General features: G+C 39.4%; 1 protein-coding gene across 1 annotated transcript in view; it reads left to right on the top strand.

The window, feature by feature from the left end:
• Nucleotides 1-492: 492 nt before the first annotated feature.
• LOC109930156 (nuclear receptor-binding protein-like) overlaps nucleotides 493-11,193 on the top strand; it is a 17,678-nt gene continuing 6,977 nt past the window's right edge. Inside the window, exons 1-5 of the mRNA XM_048600634.1 lie at nucleotides 493-542; nucleotides 1,188-1,323; nucleotides 1,966-2,019; nucleotides 6,693-6,756; nucleotides 10,459-10,514. Coding sequence (XP_048456591.1) covers nucleotides 1,219-1,323; nucleotides 1,966-2,019; nucleotides 6,693-6,756; nucleotides 10,459-10,514 — 279 coding nt within the window. The 5' untranslated portion in view covers nucleotides 493-542; nucleotides 1,188-1,218. The remainder of the gene's footprint in view (nucleotides 543-1,187; nucleotides 1,324-1,965; nucleotides 2,020-6,692; nucleotides 6,757-10,458; nucleotides 10,515-11,193) is intronic.

Genomic DNA, 11,193 nt, shown 5'->3' with positions numbered 1-11,193 from the left:
TGCCAGACATGCTGGGTTTTTCCCAGCAATTTCTGATTTTGTTTCTGATTTCCAGCATCTGCAGCTCTTGCAGCTTTTGTAACTTAAAGGAACCACCCCCTTGAAGGATAAGAACAGTGAATGCATGGAAATGTTACCACCTGCAAGTTTCCTTCTAAGGCACACAATGCCCTGACCTGGAATTAAATTGCTGTTCCATTATTGTCAAAATCCTGGAACTCTTTTCATTGCAGCACTGTGGGTGTCCTTACACCAAATGAGCTTCAGCAGTTCATCAGCTGGCTCATAATCACTCTCTCAGGGCAGTTAGGGTTTGGCAGCCAGTGTAAATAAATTAACTTGAGGCTTTTTATAGTTACGAACCATTTTTTGTCTGGTACCTAACATGGTTAGTTAATAACGTTATTTCCAATATGATTGGCTACAACTCAAATCGTATGTCAAGCTGTTTGTTTACTACTTTAAAAAAAAACCTTTTTTGTTCCTTGCAGATTCTCCCAGTTTCCTGCACTGGAGTTAGATAAGTTTTTAGAGGATGTGAGGTAAGAATTCCACACCTAGGACTGGTAAATATTTAGTCTCCTTGATTCTTATGTCTATTACATTAAGGAGTCAAAGTAGGCCATTCAATCCATTGAGTCTACTTTGGCATTCAGTGAGATCATGGCAAATCTTTTAATCCTCAATTCCACTTCCCTGCCTTTCCACATAACACTTAAAAACAGATTAAAAGTCCACCTATCTCCGCCTTGAATATACTTAAGGATTCAGCCTCAAAAGCCCTCTGCAGTAAAAAAATTCTACAGATTCACAGCCCTATGAAAGAAGAAATTCCTCCTTGTATCTTAAATTTGCAATCACTTATTCTGAGATTTTGCCCTCTGGTCCAACACTTTTCCACTAGGGGAAAGAATCTTCTCACATCTACCCTGCCAAGTTGTCTAACAATCTTGTATGTTTAAACAAGATCACCTCTTCTCTTTCTCCAAGAATACGCCCAATCTACTTAACCTCTCCTCATAAGACAGTCCATACGTGGTATCAGTTTAATAACTCTGGTTTTATCTCCTCTTTTTTGAGATCATGTGTAAAACAACTTCATCCAGCAATTATTTTTCTGGAAGTTTAATGTTTTGTTTTCTGTACGAGCTATCCTATACCAGTGACTGTCAATCTTTAATTTGAAGGAATGGTATTTATCCTTTGACTGCATTTGGAATGCCCGTGCCTCAGCAGCCACAGCAGGAGACTGTAACATCACCTATTATCCCACCGTCTGTGAAAACCCCAACGCCAGAACCTGCAGAGCTGGAGACTAGGAAGGTAAAAAAGTTTCACAGTCAAAATTACTTCTCTGCTCAGCCAGTCAACTTACATCATTCATTCATTTATGCAATGAATAAGAAGTTTGCACAGCCAACCTAGTTCCCTGAGAAGTGACAATAGGCCTTTTTGAGTCACTGTAGCCCCTGTAATGAAAGTGTTTTTTGTGGTGGTATTAGATCAGGAATTCCAGCGTATTGAACCAGTAAGAATGAATAACACAATGAATGCAGTCAGTAGCTTAGCCCAATTTATTGCAGCAATAATGTAATCTCCAGTACTACAACGTACACATATGAAGAATTTTGTCAACTGCTGCATTGTATTCTATGGTTACAAATATTACAATCTCAATGCACTGGTGAAGGAGAGCTGTGAAAGCTCAATCTGTTTTACCTGAGTTTTTCAAAAGACAGTGTTTTGGTGTCCTACAAGCAGTGCTTTTTTTGTATTTCGTGTGATGCTCAGCCACTGGAATAGAAGTGGGCCAGAATCGTGCAGCTCCAGTGAGCCAATATTACTGATTTGTTTATGGACTTGGAGTTTAAGTTCCAAGTTGTGTTAAGTGAAGAATCCACCTACTGTGCTGGAAGTGATGCAAGGATTGACTGGGTTTTGTTTTCTTGGTCTGTATCTTGACAGGTAGTTCAGATGCACTGCAATATTGAGCCAGTTGATGAAGGAGCCAAGCATCATGTAAGTTCTTTCCTGGAGTTGTTGGGTTGGTTCACCGAGCTAACTGGTTTCCATGCAAATGTTTCGTCTCCCTTCTAGGTGACATCTTCAGTGCTGTCTAGCCTCAGTTGAAGCGCTGTTGTTCTGTCCCGCTCTGAATTTATATGATCCGGTCTGTCGTGGTGAGTAGTTCTGCTTCTGATTTTTGCACCATACTGGTGTGTAGATGGGGTCTATTTCAACATATTTGTTTATCGCACCAGTGATTGAAAACCAGGCCTCCAGGCATTCTCGTGCTTGTATTTGTTTTGCTTGTCCTAGTACTGTTACTGTGTCCCAGTTAAACTGGGACTGCTCCGGGGTGTTGCAGTGTTATTGCTCGGTTAAACAGAGGCTTGACACAGCTCTGTTTGTGGTTACTGTTGTAATTCAGGGTTTGGTCTGTGTGTGTAGTCTTTGTGTATACACTGGTAAGGAAACAAGCAATAACACACTGCACCACCCTGGAGCTGTGCAAAAACGAAGTGGAATGCCCATACAAAATCTTTACGAACAATGGGAATCCCAACCGCTTCATCTGCCGATGCCTGGCAAATAAACAATACCAAGACGACGCTGTACGCCCCAACACACTGGCCACCCTTATATTAAAAACACATCGGAATGACTACAAGACTCCTACAACCTCTTGGAATAATGATAGCACTCAAACGCCACACTTTGCCAATTATTTTCAAAGACAAAAGACCCCATACCCGCAATGAGCAGGACAAATGTGATATACAAAATACCATGCGGCAACTGCAAAAAGCACTACATAGGACAGATGGGCAGGAAACTTGTCACCAGAATACGTGAACACCAACTTGAAACAAGGGAGAGTTGGTTGTGGCCTTTTGCTGCAATACACTCCGACATAGAAGAACATCGGTTTAACTGGGGCAAAGTAACAGTATTAGAATAAGCAAACTAAAGACAAGCACGAGAAAGCCTGGAGGCATGGTTTTCCACCATCGAGGCGATAAACAAACAAGTTCAAATAGGCCCCATCTACACATCAGTATGGTGCAAAACCAGACGCAGGCCTGCTCACCATGACAGACTGGACCATATAAATTCAGAGCGGGACAGAGCAACAACACTTCAATGGAGGCTAGACAGCACTGAAGATATCATCGAGAAGGGAGACGAAATGTTTGCATGAAAACCAGTCAGCTCGGCAAATCAACCAACAACTCCAGCCACAACCCGATCTACAGATCTTCACTAAAACGTTGAAGTTCTTTACTTTCCATTTAAAGCAATACCGATTAGTTTCTTGTACGTGTTTGTTGTCCATAGTTGGGCTGTTTTCCCCATATCTAAACAGTGAATGCTGATGCTTGTATTGAATGAATGTATGCTTGTGAGAGAGTTCAGCATGGAAGGAAAATTCAGCTATTTGAAAACATTACTCACAGTAAACTTGTTTTTAAAAAAGGCAAATCTTTGCTGCTTTAAGTGCCTGTTATCTGCTACAGATCAATTAAATAAATATTGTGGATAAAATATTACTTATGTTGTCATATAGAAACCTTGCAAAACAACATTTCTGTTCTACATTAACTCCTTAATCTACAGGAGAAATGAAGTTGGAGGAATGAATTTGTGGCTCAAAGGCCAGTGTGGGAGAAGTGGGTTCCAGTTTGTAGTACATTGGCACTATTAGTCTGGAAAGTGGGATTTGTATTATGCAGCGCTGACGTTTTGGTCAGCTGCATAACTAATGAAATAAAGAGGGTTTTAAACTAAGTAGTAGGAGCAAAGGATCAAATTTGGCAAGATGTGGTAAATGAGTTTGTATGCGGCCAGAAAGAAAGGTATTAAGATGTTAAGTGAAAAACAGTTCCTGCCAGGAAGGCATAGAGAATACAATACCAAGAGTAAATTAATAAATGGACTAGAGATTACAAAAACAATAGAAGGGCAAAACTAAAGGTTCTATATCTCAATGCATACAACAGTTGGAACAGAACAGATGATTTGATAAAGCAATTTGTAATGTATAATTCAAATTGATAGCCATTACAAAGACAGGGCTAATAGGTGAAGTAAGTTGGAACCTGAATATTCAAGGATCTCAGAAGCCAGGAGAAAGTGGAGAGCAACTCTGCTATTTAATGATGGTATGAGCACTATGGAGGGGGGTGACTTAAATTCAGGAAACCAGGATGTAGAAGGCAAGATGTTACTTAACTAACAATAACCACACAGCATGAAGAAGTATAAATAAATAAATAATGAGAGCTTATCCTGGGTTTTTTTTTTAATCCTACATATATACTGAAAAATCAGATAGGCAGAAGTACCCAATAATTTCATGGTATGTTTTCAGGTTCATTTCTTGGAGTAGCACATTTTAGAATTAACCAGAAAGCAGGATATTCTGGACCTGGTGTTGTACAATGGGATCAGATTGGTCAATGACCTCATCGTGAAGGCATCCCTTGTTAGCATCGATGATAACATGATGGAATTTTACATTGTTTGAGGGAGAGATGAGTAATTCCAAGACTAGTACTTTGACTACCCTCATCCTGCACTGACATTTCAGTGATTCTCTGACTTTGATGAAGGGATCAAGGGTGAGGTTGCAATTTTTGCTGATGGTGCAAAGATAGATCATAAAGTAGGTTGTGCAGAGAACATTAGAAGATGGCGAAAGGACACTAATTAAGTGAGTGGGAAGAGACCTGGCAGGTAGTTTATTATGGGAAAAGTAAAATTATTCATTTTGGCAGGAGGAATAAGAAAAATTATCGAAATGGTAGAGATTGCAGACTCAGTTACTGAGGAACTAATTTGCAAAAGGATAGTAAGCAGGTAAAGTTAAGTCATTCGGAAAGCTAATAGCGCATTATGTTTTATCAGGTGAATTGACTACAAAATAAGGGAGGTTACAATTCAGTGACGAAGGGCATTGGTGAGACCTTTCCTGGAATACTGCAGAGAATTGGTTGCCTTATTTAAAGAAGGATGTAAAGCATTGGAGGCAGTTCACTACCACCCTGCATGGGTGGGCTGTCTTAGGAGGAACATTGGACAGGCTAATCTTGTATCCAACATACCCTGTAGGGTTTGCAGTTGCTGCAAGGTTCCTTGCATGTCATGCTAGCACATTGGCTTCCACATGTGAAAACTACTGCCACGCATGGAACTGAGAGGTTTCCACAGCAGGAAAAGAAATTAGGGCAGATGTTGCTAGTGTCTGCCAGAGCTTAGGGTAAGAGACAACTTGATTAAAACATTCAAGATTCTAAAGGGTTTTGACTGGGTTTTGTGGGGAGGATATTTTCTCTTGAGGGAATCCGGTCACTCAAAGTAGGTACGAGGAGGAACTTGTTCTGAGCAAGATGAGTGTTTGGAATGCTCTTCCTTGGAAGGTAGTGAAAGCAAAGTGTTTGTTGTTAAAGTAGAAGAATGGCCTCTTGGCAATGCAGTGAAAGGTCACTGGTGTTGGTGGGAATGTGGGGTAATCAAATCAGCAAGACCTTATTGAAAGGTGGAGCAGGCTTGAGGGGCTGAATGGCATACCTCAGCTTCTAATTCACATGGCAAAAATGGGCATTTGAACAAAATATTCTTTTTAAAGTGAACATAGCCCTGCAAGTTCATATTCAACTAGCAATGTTTTTTTTTCCTAAACTTCAACCACGAAGAAACAGGAAGATTTGAGGCTTGTTCCTTATTTTGTTCATGGTCTAGAATTTATCATTACATTTGTTTTCTTTAAACTTTCTTTCCTGTACGTTTTCTCTGTGGTACAATGTCATTGAACTGAACATCAGGTTGTGTTGATAGGCTGCCTGCTGGGAAAAACAGCAAATATTCATATAGAATCAGACAGGATCATTTTAAATGATCATCATTCCCCTCTCCAATTATCTGATTTCTCTACCCCTCCCCCAGCCCCAATCAATATGTGCTATGTGTTACTGCTGTTTTCTCTTCGTCAGTTTGATTCATTTGGGAACATTTCATCTTTGTAAATCAGAGGTTGTGGATTGAAGTCCCATGCAATGATGTGAACATATGGTGTTGGATGTTACTGAATTTGCATATTTGGGATGATATTTTAAACTGAGGCCCCATCTATTCATTCAGCTGGGCATAAATAATATTATCACTCATTTGAAGAGAATGCAGTTTACTTGGTCTTTTGACTAGCATTTCCTCAATCATTAACACCATCCAAAAGAATCTAACTGGTCATTTTTTCTGTTTTATTTGTGGTACTTTGCATGCCTAAATGATCACATTTGTAATGTAACAAAATGTCTTGTGGCATTAAGAAGACACAGGTACTGCGTAGATATGGCTGTCTCTTTGCTGCCGTAGATTGGATTAAGCAATTTAACAATAATAAAGGGTTCATTTGGGGCTTTCTGTTTTTCTTGTCAAAATTCCATCACCATGGTATGCTTAATAAACCATTGAGGACATTTGACAGTCATTTACAATTATGTAAACCAGTCAATTCGAAATATCATGGAGGGTTTATCATGAGTTGACCATAGTTGCGTAACGGGTACGTAGGTGTGTGTGTGATCTGAAATAGCTGGATAATTGTTTTTTTAATTTAAGCTAATTAATTATGAGGGAAAAAAATGGAGAAAACATTATTTACTTGTTTCTGTGATTCTTTCTTCCTTCAGTTAACTCTACTCTTGAAACTGGAAGACAAGTTAAACAGACACCTCAGCTGTGACCTGTTGCCCAGTATGTACTTTAATCTGTTGCTTTGTGCACCTCTGAATTTCAATTATTTACCAAAATGCATCTGATTTGTTTAATTCCACAGAAATTTAAATTAGTTTGTCAGATCAGTTCAGTAGTTTATGTGGATCCAAAATTTAAATTGTCGTAGGGCAGCAAGAGGGGAGATAAAAATGAAATGTGGGAGCAACACGGCATGTGTGGAGAGAGAAACAGAGTTAACTTTTCTGAAGAGTCATACTAGACTAGCTGAACTTCTCCAAAACTCTCTTTTTTAATCACTTCTATAGTTGCACTATTACAATTGAATTCAGGTTTGGGAATTTTCCTGAGTTCTTCCAGCACTTTTTATATTTGATTTCAGATTTTCAGCATTTGCAGTGTTTTGCCATTGTTGAACTGTAGAGCAGAGTTATTTATCAGCGAATAAATGTATTCCTCTTTTTTTTTAAATATTACTTTGCCTTGCACATTGGTCTTTTTTTTAGATTTGTTTTCTAATTCACCTGTGCACCTTTTTGGGGTGGGCTGGCTGAAACCAAGTTCTAGACTGTTAGAAAGTTGCTGTTTCGTTTCAGTGAAACTTGTTCTGACTTGAAAACTAATACCCTCCAGCTGCATCTCTGTAATCTGTTGTAACTGTGATGGGAGATGTGCACTGGCAATTAAGTCCTGCAATTCCATGAGACACCCCAAAAGTGTAAATGTCCAATTCAATCACCATGATGGTTCATTTGCTTTGCTCCTATGGTTATCTGGGGCAATGAAGTAATTTCCTCCAGGTTTTGACAGAAACACAAGAAGTTACTTATGAACAAACTTAGTTTTTAACAAGTAGCAAAACAGATTATCCAGTGCTACTGTGCAAACTTAAACTGTATCCTATTTAAACTCAAACACACACATACACACACATACGCGCGCACACGCACACACATACACACACACACATGCCCCATAAACAGGACATACAAATCTGCAGTTGTTATGGGTAACAAAAAATGGTTGATAAAGGAAATCTTGTGTATCAAGAGTCCAAACTACAAGAATAGAATAAGGCAACGTTCACATTTCTTTCGGTTTCTGTTGCTGAGATCATGTTTCTATCAGCTACACGGTAATAGAAGATCCTTAGTTCAGATAGCTGAGCTGTTGGACCCTGGTATTTTTCTTTTGTTAGTTCACCTTTCAGAATCTTTGTGTATTGTCCTTTACTCCCAGAGAGAGAGAGAGAGAGTACTGCTTCTTTTCAAAGTCAAATGGTAAACTCTCTGCCCTTTGGGCTTTGTCCAAATCTTTAATTTTTCAGTTTTCATTCCGAAAACTGCATGGTTCAAACAAACCCAATTTTGGTTTTTATTTCACATGCTACTATAATTGATCATCCTCTCCCTGAAACAGAGCCACAACAGGAAGTCCATGCGGCACTGTGGACCATCAGCCGCATACTTGTATACGCGTGCAATCTCATGTGCCACACTCTGCCGTCAAACCTGAGGACCTGTACTGGTTCAATTAAGAGCTTAGATTCGCATGCCAGGAGGTGATAGGCATAATTAAAAACAATGTGGCAACCTGATTAAGGAACAACACAAGATGACTTGTATGCTACATTAAAAGAAACAACATATCAAATAATACCATAATCAGTGGATCAAACAAAAGCTCTGTAGTCCTGCCACTATCAGCTGTGAATTGTGGTGGATAATTAGACAGCTGACCAGAGGAGGGGATTCCACATACAACCACCGCCCCCCACCCCCCAGTGATCAGTCCAAAAGACAAGACTGAAACACTTGCAACTAAGTGTGGAGAACATTTCTTATTTCTGAATGCCCCATCATCAACAGTGTTGGTCTTTAGCTTCGTCAGTTTGCTCCATCCGTTGCATTCTTAAAAAGAATGAAGGTACTAGGTACAGCAAAAGCTCTGGGCCCTGACAACATCCCAGCAGTAGTCCAAAAGGCTTGAGTTCCAATAACTAGCTGTGCTCCAAGCCAAGCCATTCCAGTACACCTTCAATGCATATAGCCAGCAAAGTGGAAAATTGCTTAAGTATGTCTTCACAAAAAGCAGAACAAGTGTTTTGAGTTATACCTAGAACAAAGGAAGATGATTGTGGTTGTTGGAGACCTGTCATCTCAGTGCAAGGACACCTCTGCAGAAGTTCCTCGGGATAGGTTCAGGATGCTGCCATTTTGAGCAATTTCATCAATGACCTGTTCTCCATTACCAGATCAGAAGTGGGATGTTTATTGTGTAATGTTTAGTACCATGCGTAAGTCCTCACATACTGAAACAGTCTGATCATGTGCAGCAGTACCTGAACATCATGTTGGCTTGGAATGGTAAGTGGCAAGTGACATTTACGCCATGCAAGAGCCAGGCCGTATCTGGTTCCAATAGGAGAATCTAACCATCTCCCCTCTATTTGTTGGCATTATTATTACTGAATCTCCCTCAGTCAACATCCTGGAGGTCACCATTGGCATTAAATTTAACTGCACCAGACTTGTAAATACTGTGGCTACAGTACCTAGGTAAGAGCCTTGGAATTTGTAAGTAACTCACCACCTGTTTCCCAAAGCCTGTGTGTCACTTATATGGCCGACGTCCGGTGTGGGATTGAAGACTCACAACTTGCCTGGATGGGTGCAGCTCCAGCAACAGTCATGAAAGTCAATATTGTCTAGGAAAAAAAACCCTGCTTGATTGACAGCTCATCTATCGCTTTATACATTCAGTCTTTCTACCATGGCACAGAGTGGCTACAGTGTTCTACAGTGGCAACATCTTCTAACCAAAGTTTATTTGACAAAACTTGCCAAATACACTGTTCACTGAAATGGGGCACAGATTTAGGATTTTGAACAAGCAAATGCTTTACAACTGCCTTGGTTCTTCACAAAAGGTGCCAATAAATACATAAAGCAGAATGAGAAGGGAACTCTTCTTTTAAAAAAAAAGAAAATGTGCATCAGATCACTTTGGATTTAACATCACATTCTCATGTATGCTTCATAGATTTTAAGAACCTGGGCATCTTTATGCATGCAGTTGCCATTATCGGGGTATGAAATAAGGGGACACTCAGTCTACCTCTGAAGGCAGATCTTCTGTCAGCAATTGTATGAAATACTATCGAACTGCATGGCCTTCACCTCTGGACTCAATCAATTCTCCCTGTGAATTTCTCAACATAATTCATACTTTTTGATTTTGTGACAAGACGTAATGGCATTTGCAGTGTTCAGATTATTCCTAAATCTCATCTATCTGCTTAACTGCTGGAAGAACTTCTAAAGAATGGCTTGTTGAAAATTTTACATTGTTGCGCTGTAGGTAGACAGGGCATTGAGTCATACTTGATGGCAGATGACTATTAAAAATTAGCTGTTAGTCATGCCTTTCATCTGGAGATAGAAGTGACAAATTTCCAAGATATCTTGTAAACATTTTGGTAGAATTTTTTTAAAGGGCTTGAAGTTCATTGTTGCTGCGGGGAGCATTTCATGAGGCAAAATACAATGGTGATTAATAAATAACACGAAAGGTTGAGAAAATCATCTGGTGAAAAAGAAATTTAATTTCAAGAAATATCTTGATAGCACACCTCATGAAGCAACTGAGCTATAATTAATATAAGCAAGCGTACTGGTTGTCCAAGTATGGTCAGTAGTATCAATACTTAATTCTTCTTTACAGATGAAAGCTGTCAAGAGCTGGCGGCAGAGCTTGTTCAGCTGGGATTTATCAGTGAGGTGAGCAATTTAATTTGATTTTTTGATTGTGTTTATTGCATTAATTTTCTTTTCTGTTCTCACCCATATTGCTACATTTTTATAACTTGGGTGCTGTGAGCACTCAGGTGTTTATCCATGAGGTCATTCTCTACATTGATCCTGGACACTCATCAGTGGACATATTTAATCATTTTATGAAATCTGTAATGAGCTTGAAAATGTAAACCATAACTTTGAGTAATAGGAATTTAAAAGTATTGACAGCTGTCTTACGATTTCTCTTCATTGTCATGACAACAATGCACCTTGGATATGAGTAATTCCAGTTCAAAATTTGCCTTGATTCATTTTTCTGAAGACCCATAAATCAATGTGTACTTCACAGTTTGAGGCAATGATGTTAAATGGATATGGTTATGCAAAATGCGATGAAGGGGAATAATTGCAATTCTGTTTTATTAAATGGCACTTGGGTTATACTCTGGCTTCCAAAAGGAACTTGACGATGTATTTTTCAGACTGATGGTGCATATGCTGGGTCTCATTTTAAACAACTGACCAAGAGTAACAGGTTAACAGTTTTTGCTGCATCTCTATGCTAACCATGGTCAAACCGATCAGCACCCTCTTCTCATACTATGTAAATTGATACAACAAGGTGCAGGGCTGGATGAACACAGCAGGCCAAGCAGCATCA

The sequence above is a fragment of the Rhincodon typus genome, chromosome 9 (genome assembly GCF_021869965.1).
Source record: "Rhincodon typus isolate 14 chromosome 9, sRhiTyp1.1, whole genome shotgun sequence".
Lineage (NCBI taxonomy): Eukaryota > Metazoa > Chordata > Chondrichthyes > Orectolobiformes > Rhincodontidae > Rhincodon > Rhincodon typus.
The sequence above is the reverse complement of the archived record's forward strand: the minus strand, read 5'-3'. Positions and strand labels throughout refer to the sequence as shown.